General features: G+C 39.4%; 1 protein-coding gene across 2 annotated transcripts in view; it reads left to right on the top strand.

Annotated features, from left to right (window-relative positions):
- Nucleotides 1-21979, top strand: part of dennd2b (DENN domain containing 2B) — a 57677-nt gene that overhangs the window by 23383 nt on the left and 12315 nt on the right. For both annotated transcript variants that reach the window (XM_015000005.2, XM_015000004.2), the window contains exons 4-14: nucleotides 712-857; nucleotides 7787-7908; nucleotides 10077-10292; nucleotides 10690-10786; nucleotides 11005-11049; nucleotides 11228-11412; nucleotides 12498-12607; nucleotides 13987-14056; nucleotides 17419-17496; nucleotides 18173-18313; nucleotides 18472-18620. In XM_015000005.2, the coding sequence (XP_014855491.2) occupies nucleotides 712-857; nucleotides 7787-7908; nucleotides 10077-10292; nucleotides 10690-10786; nucleotides 11005-11049; nucleotides 11228-11412; nucleotides 12498-12607; nucleotides 13987-14056; nucleotides 17419-17496; nucleotides 18173-18313; nucleotides 18472-18620 (1359 nt within the window). The remainder of the gene's footprint in view (nucleotides 1-711; nucleotides 858-7786; nucleotides 7909-10076; nucleotides 10293-10689; nucleotides 10787-11004; nucleotides 11050-11227; nucleotides 11413-12497; nucleotides 12608-13986; nucleotides 14057-17418; nucleotides 17497-18172; nucleotides 18314-18471; nucleotides 18621-21979) is intronic.

The following is a 21979-nucleotide window of genomic DNA, read 5'->3' as shown; positions in this document are numbered from 1 at the left end:
TCATGCTGGAGATATCTGATTTGTGTTGGTTTACACAACATTTAAAATGTCAGACCGGTTCCAGATTTTTTTTGATGTTCTGTAAAACAGATTTCTATGTTCTCTCTTAGAGAAGTGCATGGTTTCTCACTCTTACCAGCTGCAGTTAGATCTTGCAGCTGACCTCTGCCCTTCCTTTTATTTCACTCTCATGTGTCAGACCTTTTTTTGAGAGAGGGTGTTGCCTCACCAGATCGTTCCTATGTGAAATCCTCAAACGTTCATCCCATGGACTCTGTTTAACATTCCTGCGGTTGCAGCCGTTTCAGAACGGGCCTTAAAACCACATGCTGTCGATGGCCCGTTGTGAAGATTCAGTAGATTCTCCCTTGAAATGTAGCCCAGTTGTCATTGTCTGCAGCGTCTTGACATGTGATGTGTTCTCAGAGATAGTAAGCTACCTGCATGTTTATTTTTCTGGAACTTTCCTAATGATTGAAGCACATTTCTTTTTTTTTGTGATTAGTTTTAAGGTTCCTGTGGGATGAAACCACCTGTTGGAGGAGTTAAACAATCCCACCTCGACTGTTTTTTATATTCCAGATGCATGGAATTCCTCCTCTTCTGTTTTTTTATTTGCGTTTGACATTTTATGACACTCAGCGACTCATTCTTACTTGTAGCTTTGCTTATGGGTCTCTGTTTGTTTTTACTTCTCTAACTCCTGCTCAGAGAGTTGTGTGAATCGGAGGATGCTGCCAGCCTGCCGTCTTCATATCCTTCCTCCCCCACAGAGAACGGAGCGCTGACTGCAGACCCCAAGAGTCGGCCCAGTTCCAAAAGCACTTTAGAGGAAAATGCCTATGAGGACATAGTAGGTAAGCACAAATCAATTGTTTTGTTCACTTACAGCAATAGTCTGATATGGTATGAGATGAAAGAAAATGTATTCTATGCAGTTAAATTGATGGAAGACAATTTTTGAAAAATGCAGAATACATTTAGTTGCAGCTTTGATGTATACAAGTGTATTGCACAGGAAAAGACCACTTGTGCGGTCCTTGTTAACCAACTAATTTAAGCTGGTCAGCTAGCTGGAGTGCTACCCATTTTTGTGTAGCGTACAGTCAGCTGTCATGCCGCTCTTGTCTTGTCAACTGTTCTTTTATAAAGGTGTTACCTGAATAAGGGTGGTGGTTTTCTTTGAAAAAGAAGCAGCAGGTGAAAGGAGAGTTTAGATCAGACCTAAAATATCCAGCCCGTCCCAACCTGAACCTGTAGGAATTGTGTCCTAACCTGATCCAGCTCGACAAATGAACTTTAATTATATGTCCAAGCCCGTAGTCAACCCAACATGTTATTTTAATTAAAATGTTGCTGCTTTTGCTTTTTCACCATAATTTGGGCAAGTAGTGTAACTTCGCCCATTTTTAGCTTTTGTCTAACGTCTTTCACCTCTGTTTTGTTGGTTGTTGTCACCACAGGGTGTGCCAAGTACAAGTCATCGGGATGTGTGATTGATAGGAGCGGAGTAGGGTGGAGCTGCATTTGCATTTAGTGGGCAGTTCGCTGTGTTAGAGTCTAATGACCTCTAAGTGCAGGATATTTCTTTCTATCCTCTGCGGGGTACACTGCCAACCCCTCTATTTAGACTTTAATAAGTAGATTAGTAAAACTTCATATCGTGCAGTCTCATAAAGTTTAGGCTTATTAAATGCACCACTGAAGCCCTATTGGACTCGACCATCAAGCAAATAATTTTGAATTTGAATGGACCCAGCCTGAATTTCGGGTCAGGTTTGAATTGGGCTCAGGCCATAAATCTATACTTTACCTTGCAGTGTGCAGAAACATGTTAGGGAGGGGCACTGTGTTACCCTATGCTTTGTAAATGATCTGTTGGCGAATATGCTTTGATTCTGTTCCCTCTGCTTTTATTATATTTTTCTCAGCAACACTTTTTAAAATAAGATAAAGTAAGAAAGCAGAAATCTTCTTTTTCAATCAGTCCCTTTTAGCTTCCTTCTTTAATTAGAACTATACCTTGTTTCTCCAAACTGAGGTTTGTTTAGACAGTCAGCTGCCACTTTAACACACAGCCCACACAGGATGGTAAAGTTAATTAGTGGACTAATTAAGTTCTTTACTTATTACAAACTAATGCTACTAACATACACTTTACATTTAAAATATCTATCTTTGGAAAACTTGAGCTGCAAAATAAAATTTTGATATTTTCTGAGAAAAAAAATCTCAGACTGCATGAGTTTAATAATTAGATGTTTAGTGAAATTTGCAGTCTGACGCAGGAGGCCTAATATAATAAGGCTGGGAGACAAACCGCTGCTTTCTCTTCCTGTTGTAGACATTCCAGGTTTAAAACTCTCATTATAGGTTCAGCCTGTCAACACTCAGCCTTTAGAGTAAGATTAATGGATGATGCGCAGAGTTATCGTCTAATTATTACGGCATTCCAATAAAAACATGATCATATTGTCTCACACGCGCTAACTACTTTGTTCATTAAGGTGCTGTAATCAGTAACCGAGACACCAGATAGTTAGGGTGCATGCAGGGCTTTGAAGAATGCAGTAGTTTGTTCTGAGAGATGATGTGTGTATGAAATACCGGACATGTTGAAAAGCCAAATTCCTTTCCACTAGCAAATGACCCCAGGCCTTCTGCCCAGTTCAGCTGCCGACTCCCCCGGCGCATTTTCAACGCAGCGAAAATGTGTGTCAGTGTGAGCACACAGGCCCATGATGTAGCTTGGGTTTCACACGCAGAAAAAAAAAAAAAAAAAAAGCTCTCTTCCTTGAAATATTGTTCATGCTATAACGCTTAATGATTACCAAATAAGGGCTGACTTTTTTATATACAAGCATATCATTACTTCACGGTCCATTGCTTGCTCATAAGTGTCTTTGTTTTTTTGTTTTTTTTCCCTCCCTCACTGAGGATGTGCAGCGCCGGAGTGAATGTCAGGGCATAACGGATTTTCTCGTGAATCTTAACAAAGCTCCCATTGTTCACCCAGCGCTGCGAGGGTGAGACTTTGCAGTTTGGAGACGTTCTCTCGGCAGTCTTTGTGCTTGACCAAAATTGTGTCCCACAGAGTGATCCCAGTGGTGGCCTTGAACTACAAAATACAGTGAGACAAGAGGAAAATGGAAAAAAAAAAAGAAAAGAAAAAAAGAAGCAACAAAACAAATGAGCAAAAAACAAAACAAAGAAATAGTGGATTTATAGAAAAGAAAAAGAAAGCATTGTTTAAGCAAAGCATCATTTTGGGAGCTCACCCAACATGTAAACCCAACATTATAGAGGGAAGTATAGCATTTGGAAAATTATAACATTCCAGGAAAGCCAACAATAAAACTGAAAGCACAACACCGCTTTAGACAAAGATGACAAAGCAACAAACTCTAGACAATTCACCCTTTACTGCACGATAGCGGCAGTAGTCGGTACTGTTGTCTCACACTTAGAAGATCTCTGGCTAAAGACTCGGCTAAGTTCTTTCTATGTGAAGCTTCCATGTTCTCGACATGAACGGCAGAGTTTCCTTTTGGTCCATTTGTTTCTGGAATCCAAAGAACATCTTTTCTGCCTAATTCGTGATTGTATTAGCAGCTGGGTGCAAGTGTGGCTGTGCTGTTTTGTATCTCCGTATCGGTCTTGTGATGAACTGGCGACCTGCCTGGTTTGTACCCAACCTCTCGCCTATCGACTTCTGGGATAGACTCCGCCCCCTCAAGGCTATGAAAGAGTTTCAGTGGGTAGAGAAAATGAGCTTGAGTTTATATGTGGTGTTTTAGGGCTTATTGGGTTGATTTTGGTCAATCCACCTTAGAAACTGTTCAAACCATAGCAACCTTTCCATACCCCTTCAGTCCCACAGTTGACCCAGATATGCTCTGAACTTCACCAGAACAGCTCGACTTGCTTTCATCATTTCCTATCATTTGTGGTTATTTCACCTGTGTTTGATGTTAGATGTTTACCTATGGAGTGTCAGCCTATTGTGTTATTACAAGCGAATGGCAGATTGTATCTTTCAAGTGCCTTGTGGTTGATGAATGGAGTGGTAGTGAGTGATGTGTTGCTTAAAGGGTCATGAATCATGAATCTGTACAGCAGTGACTCGATACAAATGTCTGGTCTTGTGCTTGTTAGCAAATGTGGGAGACTGCGTCAGGGATGATTTAACCTTACCGTGAATTGACAAACCTATAATTTTGCAACTCTTTGTAGCAAGATTTGAAGTACATTGCGAACGTATTCTCGCATCCTTTGAACCATTTCATTTTTATTTTCAACATGTCTCGATGTATTTTGTTGAGAATGTAGACCAACAGGAAGTTGAACATGATCGGGAAGTGGAAGGAAAATGAATTGTACCACCACCAAAATAAAACCTGTGAAATCTCTGTGTTTAGGACTTATCTTATTAGTAAATAGACCAAATAATTTAATGTCAGCATAAATGCAGCTTCTTCGGTTGTTTGAAGGCCTCAGGGGTTTGTTAGAGAATATTCATAAAAAGCAACATCATAAAAACCACTGAACGCAGCAGACATGTCAAAAATAAAGTTGTGAAATTTGAAGCAGAGTTAGATTATAAAACACAGCTCTCACATGGTTTTCCACCTAAACTGACATATTGGGCAAGGAGAGCATTAATCAGGGAAGCTGTACAGAGGAGCTGCAGAACTCTGGTGTGAAAATCTATCATTTAAGAATGCCATAGAAACATTAAAGTCATATTTTAAAGTCACGTGGAAAGAACAACAAATATGTAGAAGAAGGTTCTTTGCGTAGAGGAGTCCATTAATGATAAAAGTATGATTCTATGGAGATGCTATTCTTCAGGGAAAAGAAAGCTAATCAGAGTTAAACACAGGACAATACAGGAAGACCTGGGACTGGTGTGGAGGTTCACACTACACATACCGGCAGATCTACAATTTAATGATTTAGATTAAAGTTTAGTCTAGAGATAAGTCTACGTGAGATTCTGTGGTAAACCATTAAAACTGTTGGTTACAGAGGCTCTCTATCAAATCTGACTGAATTGGAGCTGTCTTACACAGAAGGAGTAAAGATTTATATTTCTAGATGTGGAAAGCTGTTAGAGACACATGCCATAGTCTTGAAGGTGAAAGGTTGACTCGAGGGCTGAATATAAATGTCCACTGCACGTTTCAGATTTTTAATTACAGAAATTTGAAGACCATCTAATAAATTAGTGACAATTTTGGTCATATCATGACGAAATGTGGAAAAGTTTGAGGATGGTGGGGAAGCTTTTGCAAGACACTATAACTACAATTTTGCACATTCTCTTATGAAACCTCTTCACACGTTTTCCTAAAAGTTTGCAGTGTACTTGCACTTGTTTTTCAGTCCCACAACTTTGCCTTTACAACAGAGCAACTGTAGCATAGCTCACCTCTTTATGTCCTTCATGGTGAAAGCTGATACCAGCGTTGTCGGTATAGTTCGTTCTGTGCCTCGCCTTGCCCACAGAGTCCATTGTGTACACAGAAATGCACAATCAGAGCATGCAGCAGAGGTGTGTCCGCTGCCTACATAATACCGTATCTGGGAGCGTGTCAGAGAGATGTTTGTAATCAGAGGAGTAGATTAGTACCCTGCTGCATATAAGTAGCTATACAGACATGTCATTTTCCCAGCAGGCTCTCATTACAGTATTGCTCCGGTTTAATGGAGCAGCCGCACAACGTGGGGCCGAACTGAGCCCACTTTTTCTCCTCCTCAGTGTTAACGATGCACAGAAGATTACTGCACTCAGCTAATTTACTGTGAGACCCAACATGACGCTTCCAGGAGCCGTTGGCAGTTCACACTGTCTGTGTATGAGCGCCGGCTCAATAATTAACCTAAGAATAGATAAGTGAACGAAACTCTGGCTGTCTTTATAATCCCAGATGTTTGGAAAAAAAAAAACAAAAAACAAAAAAAAACACTCCCTCTTTGTTGGAGTTCATTGGGTTTTCCATCAATATGCTCAGGAAGTTGGGCCATGGCTACCACACAGATACTTATTTTTTTCAAACTCCACTGACAGATAGCGCTGATTGTCTTTCCTATAAAAGTTCCCTTCATGCAGTTTTACTCCATCTGGCTCTGCTTTTGTTTTTCACTGTGGTTTCTTCTCATTCTCACAACCTTTTTTTTCAGGCACTGCCAAAAAAAAAAAACAAAAAAAAAACAGCCGTTCTCAGAGCACGTCTGAATAGAAACGAACTGCAGCTTTACACAAGTTCGCGTTTATTAATGTTGGTCCTCTGCCAGGTGACATCAGTGAAAGCTGCTGGTTGCTCTTTCGTTTCCTTTTTTCCAACATAATTTACTGTCTGAGAAACATCTATAGAACAGTAGCTACATCTGTGCTAGTCTCATCCACAGCTAAGATCACAGCACAACAGCATAGCTTATTTGGTCAACACTAGTGCCTGTTTAGAATTTAGTGATAGAAATAAACACGCAGAAATACTTCTAAAATGACATCTGCCAAATTAAGTTAAATACACATTTCTGTTTGCATTAAATTAGAAATGAAAACACAGGTAAAGCTTTAGACTTTGAAACATAAATTCAGATAATACAAGTTGCAAAAAACAGTTTGACTTGCCTTTTAAAACCTTTTTTGATTTTGATGAAATAATAGGATTGTCTGCTTGCCAACCTGATGAGTATAAATAGTGAGAAAATAAGTGTTGATTTATTAATAAGGATTAATATTCAGTTTTTGCTTTAGTTAGGATTGTGCTGTATTATATTTAAAAATTCAGTGATTCTTTCTCAGACTATACTCTAGTGCAGAGGATTGTTGTTTTCCAAGAAAAGCTTGCAATTTTATCATAAGTGTTTTTTATTTTTTTATTTTCCAAACTTACTTTTTTGTTGAATTTACAACCAGGTCTTCCTTTTGTCTGAAATATCAAAATCTTTGGCCTCAGTCTTGTGATGTTATATGTAAGATTTGTGCCCCAAATAACAGATAATAATCCTTATTTGGATGAATGTTTTATACTCCAATGTCATTAAAAACAACAAATATAGATTCTAATAATGAGTTGGAGAAAAATTTTGATATAGAGATATCATAGGAACCCTGAAAATAATATTTCCCTCATATATGTAGAATATATGAGGGAAACATTATTTTTTCCCTCCTTCACCTCTCCACATCCTTTGTCCCATATGGGTGGGACAAAGGATGTGGTCACTTGTAGAATATGTTTGTTTAAACTATGTAATTAAGAAATGCTTTATAACGTCGTGTTAAGGAGTTATATAAAACTAACAAATAGATGAATAAACTACATTGCTTAGTTTGTGCATCTGAAGTATGCATTACACGGACTGTAAAAGACGTACAACTATTCTTTAAAATATGTCTTAACCGAACACTTTTATTGCTCAAATCTCTAAGGAGTAGATCCTCCTCTTCCTCTGCAGACATGTTGCATGCCTGGACTGTGACTCACCAGCAGCATTATGTCCACGGGTTTCAATGAGGCCATGGGGGTCTGCAAGGCCTGCTGCCAACAGTAACTATTTTAAAAAGGGAGTTCACCAGAATCAGCTGGGGATGACCTTTGACCTACCTTCCATGACTCACCTTCTTTTCAGACTGTCCATGGGGAGGGCTCGATTATGCGGTGGACATCTTTGCTGCCCGCTCTGACCCCTCAGTCTAATCAGCCTTTGATCGAACGCTACCCTCTTTTCACAACGAGTTACAAGGTGATGCTGAATTTGTTTTTTGTTTCCACAGAGAAGGAAAATCCATACGAGGATGTTGACCTGAAGCGGAGGAGTTTGAGTAGGAAGTCTGGTCTGTCGGAGAACAGCCGATCTTGGGCTGCTATGGACAGGAAGCTTAACTCCCCGCCTCAGGTAAGCCCTTCGGTTGTCAGCATTATCTCCTGGACATGTAATTCAACAATATTTGAGGGTGAGCAAAACAATCAAAACTAAAAAAAAAACAAAAAAAAAAAAAAAAACGAAAAACCTCCACAACAGAGATAAAATTGCTTAAATAAATGCAAATTGTATCAGTATGCTTATATGTGCAACTTAAAATGTGTATAATTTAGTGCTAAACCCAATTCTACTGGAGGTTTCTTCCTCTTAAAGGGATCCGTTCCTCTCTACTGCAATGTGCTGGTAAGGACGATCAGGGATTGCTGCAAACTTAATGGCAGATTGAATCAGCTGGGCTTTCTCAGATGCATATTTCTGCAGCTGAATTTGAATGAATTTTATTAGAATTTGATTCGACCGTTATTGAAACGAACCGGACTGATCTCAACTGAATTTTCTTGACTGAATGAAACGTGTTGTGGCAGATGTTGTGAATTGCTATTGTATAACTGAGAAGACCTGTCCTGAATTTTTAATCTTGCCTTTCACTGTAAACAGAAGTGCCACTGACAAGCCTGGGCTGGTTTGTGACGAAAGACAAACAGAGAAACTCATCAGCGCTCAGCAAGGCCACATGGCAAACGGAAATATCTTTAATTGGGTCACCTTGATAATGGGCATATTCACTGGCACAATCTGTTACTGCAGATCTACAGACTTTGCTACATGCGCAGAAGAGTAATACAGGTGTTGAGGTGAAGACGAAAATGTTGCTGACTGATTATAATCAGTCATTTTGTGTAAAACTGCTGATGATTACCTTTTATAAGAACTCTGTTTATCCATGGACATTAAGAGTAATCTCATCTGTGCAGCTCGTCTAGTGGGTTAAGGATATATAATTTGGTAGATGACTTGTATGTTATTGATGTATAGTGATATTATAATACACAATAATATTTAATATATAGATCTAATATAAGCTGAAGGAACAGGAAATCAAAAACTCTGTTTTGGAAATTTAATATTAAGTAATTCATATTAATCCAATCTGTATCAAAAACACAAAGCTCTCTCTACTCATGTTTCTTTGCCACCTTATTTTTCCAGCTTGGGCTTTTGATGCATTCCATGTTATTTTCACTGTAAATTCAAATGGTCAAATCCCATCATCCGTCCTATTAATAACAAACAGTTAATTAGCTGCCTGTCGGGCAAAGAATGTCATAATACACGTTGATAAAAACGTTTATCCGTAACAATTGTTTCCAAGAAATCCAGTCCTATTTTCCCTCAGAAATCCCTAGTTATCTGTTCTAAGTTTGCTGCCAAAAATCTGTGAACATAATCAAAGAAGCTTTGTAAAAGTGCTCTTTATGTGCTTATGTGTAATTAGGGTGATATCAGATTATTGCTGTTTATGCAAACAAATGGAAATTGGGTTTCATCTTCCCAAATGAAATGAAACGGAAAAGATAACCACCTTTCCTTTAGAAAAATGCTTCATATGTTGTAACACCCAGCACAAAAAGAGGAAGACTTAGTCCATCTGGAAGTAACCAGTGGCTTATAGTAGAAAACACCCATGTTTCGGCGGCTTGTTTATATATAAACGAGCCATTTAAATAGATTGGAATGTTAAACATATATGCTTCCTCTATTTAACATTCCAGTCTGAGCAGGTTAATAGCAGAAAAAGCTCATTTATCTGAATTATTAAATTACTTTCAGGTGTTTATTGCCTTTCTGTGCAGTTTGGAAAAGTGAAAAAAAAAATATGTGTCTTTCAGTTTTTAATGAATTTGGAGAATCAGTAGATATTATGGAACAATATTAGTTTTTCCACAGTTTATCCTAACAAGGAGTAACTGAGTATTGGCAATGGAAAGAGGTTGTTTCTGAAGGAACCACATGATTAACAGAGGCTGGTTATTACTCTGTAGCGTTTTAAAAATATGTTTAAGTCTAATAATCATTTAGAATCTAGTGATGTGAAAAGTACAAATTTTATTTTTGTAGCTTTTCTGTTTTTTTTTCCTGCGTCTTATAGAGGAAGTAAAGGTGGAAGCTGAAGTTGGTGTTCTTGGTCATATCATTTCCTGTTATTTCTCATAATAGCATAGGGCAGCCATTAGGTCAACAGTAAGTCTTCATCTGTGTGAAATGCTTCGGACTGCATCTGTTCTCTTCTTTGTGCCCAGTTGCCTTCCAAACCCAGCAGCCAGTCTCTCCGCCTCCCCGGTCCAAGCGACAGGAAGAGTCACCGCATGTCCCAGTTGTCCAAACGCTACAGCCACGATGAAATGCTGCTCATCCCCCAGGTGGGCATGTCATCGTCCCCCTGCGGCTTGCTGGACGACAGCCTCTGTGGCACCAGTGACTCCCTGCCTTCACGCAGGCACTGGAGGATCCCCAAGGTACACACAGCCAGATCCCACACAAGTTGCTGCAAAGGGCCTTTTCAGAGCGCCGGCTCTCACAAACCTGATCAGGTTTCTGTCGGGACCAAGTCAGAGTCTGGACGGTTCTGGATCATTTATAATTCCTCTGTTTGGAACAGAGGTGTAATGACAACCGGGCTTTGATCCAGTCAGATATTTTTGCATGAAAATCAACCCTTGGGGTGCTTTTTTAAAGAGCCCTCCCTGAGGCATTTCTTATTAATAATCTGCAATGCTTGAAATATAGGCGATGTGCTTTAGACTGTTACTTTTGGCCAGGAACAGGCCTGCTTCCTCTATACTTAGGATCAAAAGACAAACAGACTGAACTCCAAGTTCCTCACAGAGAATTTCCTCTCGTCTCTGTTTACAGCTGGTCCAGAGGATCAACTCCATTTACTGCACTAAACGAGGGAAGAAGAGGCTAAAGAAGCTGTCCATGTCCAATCTTGAGACGGCATCTCTCAGAGGTAAGGCTGCTCCTTATTCCCTTTTATCCTAAGGCCAGATAAGTGGGTAAATATTTATGTCTCCTCTACCCACAGAGAGCTGTCTCTTTCTCTCTCTCTCTCTCTCTCTCTCTCTCCTCTATTTGTGTGTCTTTCTCATGACAAAAACACATATCTGAAATTACCCCCATTGACCCATGGGAGAAAAAAATCATTTTCTCTTCAATGTTTGTTTCCAGATGACAACAGTGAGAGTGAGAGCGACTCAGATGACAGGTTCAAAGGTGAGCAATACTTTCATCTTGTTTTCTCTGAGTTTTTTCCCCCCACAGCTTTAAAGTTATTATTTTGCATCTATGATCAATAAGAAACTTGAATTATGGGTATTAGATTGTGGGTAAAACCATATAATCAGACCTAATATTGCCCATTTATTTCATGCAAAACGTTTTCCCTGCTCAGCTCACACCCAGAGGTTGTTGAAGCTGCAGTCCATCCTGCGACGAGCCCCGAGCTACCGTACGCTGGAGCTGCAGCTCATCGAGTGGCAGGAGAGAGAGCTCTTTGAGTACTTTGTTGTTGTTTCTCTGAAAAAGAAACCTGGAAAGAACTCCTACGCCCCTGAGGTCTCCTATCAGTTCCCCAAGGTAAAAGCTCTTTCAGAAACCTGCAACCGGTCCTTTGAGGCAAACTGCACACCTGGCGTGACGAGCTCGGCTTGCTCGTTTTATGTCTTTCAAGTCAACTTTTGTTTGCACTGTGAGCAGTTAAATGGCTCGCATTGTCTGAAACCCTTCAAAATCAGCCATTATTTTTAAAGTCTAAAAAGTAAAATTGTGAATTTTTCTTTATAGTCAAAGTTCTTTTTTTGAAAGTTTTATTACGTTGCCTCCTGTCATAAAGAGGTAGATGCAAATCTCTTCGATACTCAACTAATCTGGAACTACATAATTCAAATTATTTATATCTGCTCTCAGGAAATGCTTTGGGTTGCCTTGTTTTTGTCACACATGTCTAATAAAGATCTGTTTACAGAAAGTTATCGTGGGTATTAAGGTTGTATTAATTTGGGGGGTGAGGGGGGTTTAGCGTGTGCGATGTGGCTCAAACACGTCAATAGCAACCCAAAACAACACGAGATTCTTGCAGATAATGAGTGAATGTAAACTTCTGACTGAATTGTATAAACTCTACGTTGCGTTGAAGCACTCCAGAGCTTTGACTGAGATATTACTTTTGGCAGATGTCATTTTAGAATACTTTTTAACAGTTTACTTGGTCTGAACTACATCACGGCGAGTAATAAATGCCATTTAAGCACTCTGTTGTTATCATTCCTAATGCCACTATACCAGCTCTGGATTATATAAAGGTTTTCTGGTGTATCTGACTAATTTCCATATTAATAGTTATAATAATAAATGTTACATAGATTTTTGTGACTGTCCACTTTGTTAATCATTTAGATCTTTGTGGGTAGCTGCAGTCTCTACTTTGAGTTAAAAATAACTGGATTTCATTCATGTGACAGGCAAGTGTATTAGAAAATGATTTCTGAAGGTTTTTTTTAGTTCAGCAGAACTAAAAAAAAAAAAAAACCTGGGGGGGATGCAGACTCTGTGGTGGAGGCCTTGAAGGTCGAGAGGTTTAAACTTTTATGATTATTGTAGCCTTTTGTAAAATATCAACTGGTAATTTCATACTTTCATCCTCCTGTTGCTTCTCCTTGCAGTTGGAGAGGCTGACCAAGCAGATGAGGGAGGCAGAGCAGAGGCTCAAAGCTATTCCTCAGTTCTGTTTCCCGGACGCAAAAGACTGGAGTCCTGTCTCCGAGTACACCAGGTATCCTCCAAGCATTATTTACTCTTCTCTGTTAGGTTATTTCCGAAGCATCTATTTAGATAGCTGACAGGTGTTAGAACTAATATTAAGTTTTAATAAAAGTTTTAATTTAAAGAAAATGTTCTGTTAGTGAAAACTGAAGCTCCTTCTCCAAAGTCAACATGTAAATAATTAGAAAAAAAAAGCTCTAATGTCACTTAATTTAAATTAAAACAGTTTAATAAATGACTTTCAGCTCATTAGTTGGTAGATAATGCCCAACAGAAAGTATGAACTGACACGAGTTTGGTTATAAAACATCCTGGTGACTTTTTGTAAAAGCTTGTCTGTTTAACAACCAAAGCTGCAAAAACTCAAAAAGCAGAAGATGGCCCACGTTCATATTTAAATATTGTTCTGCTTTTCGCCATGTTTCTCACTGTACACATTTTTAGTAAAATCTCAAAAGGTTGTTTTCTCCACCTACTGAATAAACGAATAAGTGAATGACTCCCCTTTTAGCACCTGCTAAATAAATACCAATGTCTTATGCTTGGACTTTTTACACAAATTCAGTTTTATGCTTAAGTTTTGTACCAACTCATTTTGTTTTTCTTGCATTCAAGGAGCCTAGTTCTAGCAGGAATAGGAAATGAGTGTGTGCTGCTATGGGAGAGTTAACCGGACTTGCCTGAACTTGCAGAGCTAGTAGATATGCAGAGGTGTTCAGGTGAAGGGGTCATGATACAGCAGCCACACATGACTGGTGGGAATTGACCTGCACTTTATCTGTGAGCAGACATAGAATAAAAATGTCTATAACGCAGGAACACAGAATATTTAGGTAGTTTTGAAACCAACATTTTTTTTCATATTGATGTTTCTGGAGAAGAGGTGGAATTGAATAAGTTTATAGTTCTACCCACTCCTTTGAACATTTATTATTTATTGTATTACTGCAATTTTTCAGCTAGCTGCTCTTTTAGAAAGCACCTTGTTTGGGCTTAGACATCTTTTTTTAAGCAACCAATTGCTACTAGGATTAATAGGTTTCTTCTAATTCATCTAGAAAATGTGAAGAACCACAAAACCACTTCTGAAACCAGTCAGTTGAGAAAGTAAAGTCTAAAGAAAAACTGCCAAAATGGTTCTTGATCTCGAGTGAGAGTGTACTACCTATGAGGTACCCAAATGGGGCTGGAACCAATCGTGGTGGGCCCGCGGCCTCAAAGAGTGAAATCGCTCAAAACCCCAAAATATTTTGCAAGACAGTTTTAAAATACTACCAGAAAATCTGGCTCCTGCAAGACAAATATGTCATGAAATAGCTGACTTTCTGATTAGATGTCAGTGGCTGTGTAGTGATGTTTGTTTTTTTTTTTTTGCTTTTTGTGTTGCAGTGAAACATTCTCCTTCATGCTAACCGGGGAGGACGGCAGCAGGCGGTTTGGGTACTGCAGGCGGCTTCTGGTAAGAAGTTCCTGTTCGTCTCCGGTTCACCTTCACCATGTTCGCCAGCCGCCCCTCACCTCGTTCAGCCATGTTTGTTGTGACAGGCCTTTTTCTTTGCACATGTGATGTTGTTTTCCTGCAGACTTGTCCATGTGCTGCCCGATTGTCTGCTGTGGTAACAGGAAGTAAAATCATGAAAAACATACACAGCTGAACAGATTAAAGAGACAGACCAGTGGGGAAAAAGTGGGAGTATCTGTCGTAGCAGCTGATCAGGGTTTGCTTCAGCACAGGAAATGGCTCCACAGAGTTACCAGGAGAATAACAAACATGCAAGCCACATTTTTTTTAAAAGAACAGTTCTGTCAAATGGGAATAAAAAAAAAAATATATAATTACATTTATAAATCTCTCTCCTTATATGCATTATGACAAAAAAATTACACATCATTTGAATAACTCATAGTTAAAATGGCATGAAATATGTAATAAAAACACAATAACCATAGATGAAAACCCAAGTTCAGACATTTAGTTTAACAAGGCTTTCTCAGGAGAGGGCAAGACAAAGAAAAACCAGGAAAAATCCAAACGTTGTCATTCTGGAGCATTTCCTCCCCGTAATGAGGCTGCAGAGCGCTTTGAAGTGTTTTGCTGAGCCTCCCATTTGGCTTGTGGGCAGAGAGCCTGACTGTGTGGGATGTTGTGACTGCGCAGATGATGTTGTTTTGCCTATTCTTGTTTTCGTGCGTCTTTTCACATCTTCAGCATGTTTGTTTGTGAGTGTTTGCCCTGGATGTCCAGCATAATAGTATTTCTTAGTGAAAAAAACAAAAATTGCTCCCTGTGATCAGTTGTGCTCGATGTGCTCATTTGGTATAAGATTCACCCAGACAGAAGCAGATTTTAACGAAGGCAGAGAGCGGGGAACTGCGCTCCTTCAGTAACTTTGCTTCCCGCCCGCCATCCGTCCAGCAGTTGGCAGTAGCCGAGCATTCCTAAGGACTTGAATCAAGCCCCACACAGTTGATTTAATCATCCGTTTGGAAAAGCAGAGGAGAAACAAGAGAGGCAAATTGTATACCTAATATGGACAAGTGGATTGGCGCTTGTAGAGTGCCTGTGTTCATTTGTGTCTTTCTCACTGAGAGCCTCTGTTGTTTCAAGCCACATAAAGGTTTGGGAGAATGCAGGGGACAGCAGATATGATCAGCTGTCCCCTACAGATAAACCTGTATTTAGGAGGGAGGTAACCACATAAAAGACTCTCACATCGGGAGGTAGATTAAATTAAAGACATCCCTGTGTTATATTATCACTGTGCACTGTCCCAGCTCTTCCTGTGACCCTGTGTATAATGTCTTTTTGTTTTATACACACAGATTACTCTCATAAAGTTTAATTTACTCATTGTGGCTGTGCTTCAGTCTGTGGACAGAGAAGTTTACTGTGGCTCTGAAGGAGCCTGAAGAATCACGTTAATGATCTCATTATCTCTGCAAAGAGGCAACAAATCTTTAGCAGAGAGACTGTGGTGTTTTAAAATGTAATGGTCACCACCAGACAGGCAGACGCTTTCTAAAGGCAGCGGCTTGATCTGAAATCCACTCTATAAAGACTTCATTTAAAAGTTAGCTGAATCCTTGTCATATTTCCCAGGCCAAAAATATTAAATTGCTCCTCTTGGAGGGTGCTTTATCACTTATTTGTTGTGTAGCAGTGAAGGACAAATCACAGACCGTGGCTCAAATAATGAGATGGCGACCGTCTTTAATTCCATATCTATATTTCTTCAGGTGCATCTCGCCGAATTCAAATCTCATTGAACAAGTTTATATTTTTTCTCAGTAACTCAGTTCATCATTTGCAATTCGTTTGTTATATGAAGTCATGCAGAAACAGTGATAATATATTTCCAAATAAAAAAAGAGAACTGTACGTTTCTGTGTCAAAAATCATGATGAAGATTACTGATTTTACAGGCAGTAGTCATAGTTACCCTCCACAATAAGTCATCCAACCGTCCTATAACTTTACTTGCCCACTTATTCTTTCAGGGTGGCAATGGGGGCAGGTACAAAACAGCAGTCATTGGGTGAGAGGCAGGGTATAGTTTCCCACTGTGGACAAATAGAGAGACTAATTAATGTAGCAATTAGTGTTGCTGAACTGTGGGAGGAAGTACACAAAGAGAACCCACACATGCGCAGAGAGAACATCCATGCAGAAAGACACCAGCCTGAACTTCGAACCCAGGACCTTCTTGTTGCAACATTGCTACTAACTGCACTAAGCCAATAAAGGCAATTTCTGAAGAACTGGAATGCTCATAAAGTATTGTTTCCAAGCATATTCATGGAAAATTGAGTGGAAGGACAAATTTGGTACAGAGAAATTGCTGCCTTGAGGGATTGTTCAAAGCATTGAAGAATTTGGTGGAAATTCACAAGACGGCAGCTAAAGCTGCAATAAATGCTTCAAGACTCACACAGAACATCGGTCACAGCTGTGGTATTCCTCGTGTTAAGCTAAGGAACCTGAGACAGCCTCAAAGGTTTACCTGGGCTTGAAGAAAAACATCTGTCCAAAGTTCACTTTTCAGATTAAAGGAAACTTTGTAACTGATTTAGAAAACGAGATCCCGGAATCTGGAGGAAGAGGCTAGTGGAAGAATCCAAGTTGCGGTGCTGACAGGAACCATGACATCAGCCGCTGTTGGTCCACTGTGTTTTATTAACTCCAAAGCAGATGCAGCCATCTACCATGAGAGCACGCATTACACTGACAGGCCTTATGGAGATGCAAGATTCATTTTCCAGCAACTTATCTTTTTGGTACACTGCTGTCGTAAAAACAACACTGGCGGCTGAAACAAAGGTTTCAAATAAATATTTAGAAGATAAGACAGTCCTCTCCTGTCAATACTTACAGAGGAATTGGCTGTTTCTGGCATCTTTTAAAAATAGTCGTTCTTGACTCGTGTGTCTTAAAGGTTTTCTACTGTTTGTTGTTCACCTTATAGGTGAAACTGGATTAAAGGCGGAAACTTGTACAATTGCTACATAAAACTCGACACCAAAGCTACAAATTTATAGCCGTTAACTGCGTTCATATCTCAAGCTGCTGCCAATACACCAGTCTAAATTAGTGAAATTGTGATTTTTTTTTTTTTTTTTTTTACTGCGTGTGAGATCTAGTTATTTCTTGATGGTTTTGACTCAGCTGTTTTTTATTACAATAAAAGTCCTATAAATCCCCCGACTTGATGAATGTGTAATGTTATACCGATGGAAGGCCTGGTGAGTGTATTTATAGCCGGTTTTGGGAACATCTGCAGATGTATCTTCTTACGTCTGATCCGTGTGCTCTCGTTATTCCAGCCGACTGGGAAAGGACCTCGTCTTCCAGAGGTGTACTGTGTCATCAGCCGGCTGGGTTGTTTTGACTTGTTCTCCACAGTAAGTTCAGTCTTGCATGCACACACTCCCACACACAGTCAGATCCACATCCACCTTGATCAGTGCGGTGCTGCAGCTGTGTTTAACAATCTGACAGATGATGGAAACGACTGTCTGTGTCGTATCTCTGCAGACTTCATTCGGTTTTCTAATTTCCCAGAACAGTTGTTTCCTTCACTTCTGTCTCACAGCAGTCGTTCTTTGGCTTTTCCAGCCTTATTAATTCAAAGTGTGTTATTTTCAATTTGAATTCTTGAATAAAGTTTGTATAATTCTTCTTGTGATTCTGTTTTAGGAGCTTTGACAAGAATAATGTAATGGCTTAGAGCTTTCTTTTGGTTTTTGGCATTCAGCTTTTCTGGGAGTTTTTGTAACAGATGAGAGCAGTGAATGATTTTCCCAATCAGCTTTCCAGAAAGGAGACGTCTCTGATCCAAACGGCGCTCTGTGTGGAAATTTCTTTTACAGTAGCCATGGAAACAGATTTATTATTTTTTATCTTTTTTTTTTTTTTTTTTTAACAAAAACAAAAAAAAAAATGACTATGATTATCCATATAACTATTAATGGTGGAAAACTGTATTTTTCTGTAAATGACCTCATTTGTCCATAAGAGTAATGGCTGTAAATGGGTCAGTTTTGTGAAGGGAGCTGTCCTCTTTCTTGCTTCTTTAAGATCCTGGATGAAGTGGAAAGACGCAGAGGAGTCTCGGCAGCGCTGGTTTATCCCTTCATGAGGAGTCTGATGGAGTCGCCCTTTCCTGCACCAGGGAAGATTATCAAAGTAAAGACCTTCCTGCCCGGTGCAGGAAATGAGGTCAGTACTGTTGCCAAAGCAACACCAATTTTCATCAATGACACAAAACAAGCAGGTTCAATTCCTGTCCAGAAATGCATAATCAGATAACTGCATAATCTTAATCAAATATACGAAGAAGTTAGACTTTATTGTGTGCATTTTTTTCTTGGATTCAGGTCATAGAGCTGAGGCGACCCAATGACTCTAGACTGGAGCATGTTGACTTCGACAGCCTGTTCAGGTGCCTCAGCGTACGGCAGGTGTTGCGCGTCTTTGCCTCGCTGCTCCTGGAACGCAGAGTCATCTTTGTGGCTGATAAACTCAGGTGAGTTTCCACTACAATAGGAACCACGACTTTCTCAAAAACAGAATTGTGACAGGAGATTTAACGCACCAACATTTTCCATGCCGTTCTGACCTGTCTCAACTATTTTGATGTATACTGCTGGCATCAAATTCAGAACAGACACATTTCTGGCCGTTAACAGGTAGTCACAGCATTTAAGTTTTTGTTTTTTTATTCAGTCTTGTTTGAGTATTTTCTTTGAATTACATTGTCAAGACATGATGCAGACAATGTATTACATAATGTACATATAGTCAGGTGACACCATATACATAATATTGTCTTGATTTTTTTCTTTTTCTCTCATAGTTCAATTATCAGGGCTCTAATGAAACAAACAAAAAAAAGCCTTGTCAGTTTTGACTTGTACAATCCCTGTTAAACTCTGTTTGTCAAATGCATAAATCTGGTCTGTGATGTCTGACAGCGCTGTGTCCGGTTAGCTCTGATACCAGCAGGAAAGTGGGACACCATCAGTACATCCAGGGTGGGGTCTGATAAGATGTGAAGAGTCCCCAAGGACTCCCTGTCCCACTCTGTCCTGTTGTTGCAGAAAGGAGCTGGATACTTTTAGAGCATTGGAGACGAAGGGTGGAGAATTTAGCCAAGAAGTAATCTCTCCACATATCAGAAACCAGTTTAAACAAACATCAGTGGGGGCAGTGACTGTGAGGGGAAGGAATGCACTTCCTGTGTGCACGACTCTGCCCTCTGTGATCTGTGGCTCAGCTGTCGCCGTTTGACTTATGATGCCCCCGTTCACTCCCAGCGTACGAGCGACCTCTCTGTCTGTGTCCCTAGAGAAAATGAATCCTTGTTGCTCATCGCAAGAGGTGATAGGATCTTGGAGTCACTGGGAGGGGAATCATGAATTTCACTCGAGATGCATTATCCTGATTCATTGTTCAGAGTCAACACATTCTGCTGTGTTTTAAGATCTGTTGGTGATTGCAAGTATGTAATTGCATAGCTTGTTTTATTTTAGATGTAAATTCATTGATGTTTTAGAGAATATCTGTTTATCTTAAAAAAAATTATACAAATATCCAAAGCACTAAAGAACATCATATCTCATAATCACTACATGCTGTTGTTGTTGTTGGGGGGGGCAAAAAGTAAACCTTCTTGCAGTTCAAGGTTTTAACATGTCAGGATGTACTTAAAACGATCTGGTCTTTACCAGAAGGAAAGACATCAGCAATAACATACACAAAGCAATTTCTGCTGCTTGTTGATGTCGGTGATGTCGGAAGGGCAATAAAGGCCATTTTGAAAGAATGTTGCCTCGGCATCTTGCAAAAGTTCAAGTCAACCTTGAACTTCTGCAAATACCAAAATAACCTAGAATCCAATATGAAATCTGTATCAGAATTTTGGTTCGAATTGGGTGATAAACAGGATCATGTTCCCACACACAGCAGCAAATTCTTACCGGAAAAGCTGAGAAAGAAAACTCTCAAAGTTTCTCCACTTAAGTGAAACGTTGTAGTCTGACCTAAAGAGGGCTGTTCAGAAACAAATAGACCCAAACCCCAATAAGTTGAACTGATATTGGATTTAAAAAAAAAATCTGAGACCGAATCTTTATATAATCTACAACTACTTTCAAAATACTTTAAAAGTAAAAGGAAATAACAGTAATTGTTCTCATCGTTTATGGTGACCTGAGGATATCTTGCTCTTATCTTTCTTCTTAGTTCGATGTGTCTACAACACAACAGTGGAAGTGAGATAATATTTCATTTTACCCTCCTTGTAAGAACTAAGCATATCAGTAGCAAAACGTAAATGTTTTCCAGCGTCTCCTTCTTTAACTTTGTTTTTTGAGTGCATTGATGTCACAAGAATGACACCAGCCACTGAAAAGAAGTTGAAAAGTGAGTTCATCCTGCTACTCATTCTTTATCATTAAGAAAAACATAGATAGACAAGGTTTCCTGGCAGTTTGGCACAAACACACATACTAGAGATAAAAAAAAACAACAAAAATAATCACATTTATACATCTTTGTCTTTTTGTACATTATTATATGTGCTGTGACTTCTTTGTGCTTAGATGTGCAGGGTAAAGATTTATGCACACATGCATGCTGCTGATCATTTGAGAGCTGTCACAGAGCCTCATTGCACTCTTAATGACATTGGTGATAACAGAAATTCCCCCTCTGGAACTCTGTCACATTACATATGCTTAAATTACCTCTGCTGCAGAGCTTGGTGCGTGTTAATTGTAGCACATATGCAAGCAAAAAACAGCAGAGGAAAGCCATGTTAGGCAATAGCTGCATTCAGTCAACTCTTTTCATAAAGGTTTTGTTGCCTTCACATGAAAGCGTGCACCCACACACAATTTCTCTTAAAGCGTTCATCTGCCACTTATTGCCAGCAATAACAGGTTTGAAGCCTAATCAGATAAACACATCATCAACTCTGTCACTCTGTAATTGCTCAACTTGACTGACCCCAAGGTGCCTGGTGAAATTTTTCTCTCTCTTTGTGGCAAACTTCCTTATCTGTCCTCAGGCTGGAGCTGCGAACAGTTAGCAGCTTGTATGTGTGTGTCTGCATTGATCTCAGGGCATGAAGCAGGAAGCTGCTCTGACGTGTAGCCGTGGCTTTGTATTTGTTGTATTATCTTGTTACTGTAAGTCCTGGAAGTCCTCTGCTAACATAGAAACACAGAGATGAATTAAGTGAAATCTGAGAGGTTTAGGAAAGCAGCGAAAAGGGAGTACAAAAAGCTCCTTGGGGTTCTGTAGGAAAACAATCTGTGGCGGAGCTATGTTAAAAATGACAAACTAAATGTGTACTGCAGATGTCACGTCAGCTTATATATTTGTTATAATCCTTTTTTTTTTTAAACTGATGCATTTTTGTGATGAACGATAAACTTCATGCCGGTAGACTTGTGTGTTCGGATTGAGTCTTCGTCTTTTCTTCCCCTCCGTTCCTGACAAACACTTTCTCGAGCGTGCTCTGGAGAACTGATTCAAAGCCAAAACCATGTTGAACAACTTAACCGGTTTCCCTGTGAACTTGAGTGGGACTGACACACAGTAAACATTAGAAATGTTTACGGTTTTCGAAGAGTTGAGCAAGACACTGATATCACCAGAAGGGTGGAGTTTTATTCTCTGTAGTGTGTAGAAGTTTACTTGATTTTATTTAGAAGTTTTTAGCTATTGATTTCTAACAAATTTGTTAGAAAATTTCCAACTTTATCAGAAAAATGCATTAAAAGCCTTTGGATTAAAAATCTCCAAATATCACAACCATCATTGTATAAAAATCTAATTAAATTAAAGTCATCCTCATTGTTATGCTGTACCAACGTCAAT

Source organism: Poecilia mexicana, unplaced genomic scaffold (assembly GCF_051168715.1).
Source record: "Poecilia mexicana isolate PSO_F unplaced genomic scaffold, ASM5116871v1 scaffold_3, whole genome shotgun sequence".
NCBI lineage: Eukaryota > Metazoa > Chordata > Actinopteri > Cyprinodontiformes > Poeciliidae > Poecilia > Poecilia mexicana.
Note: the sequence above shows the minus strand (reverse complement) of the source record. Positions and strands in the feature narration are given on the sequence as shown.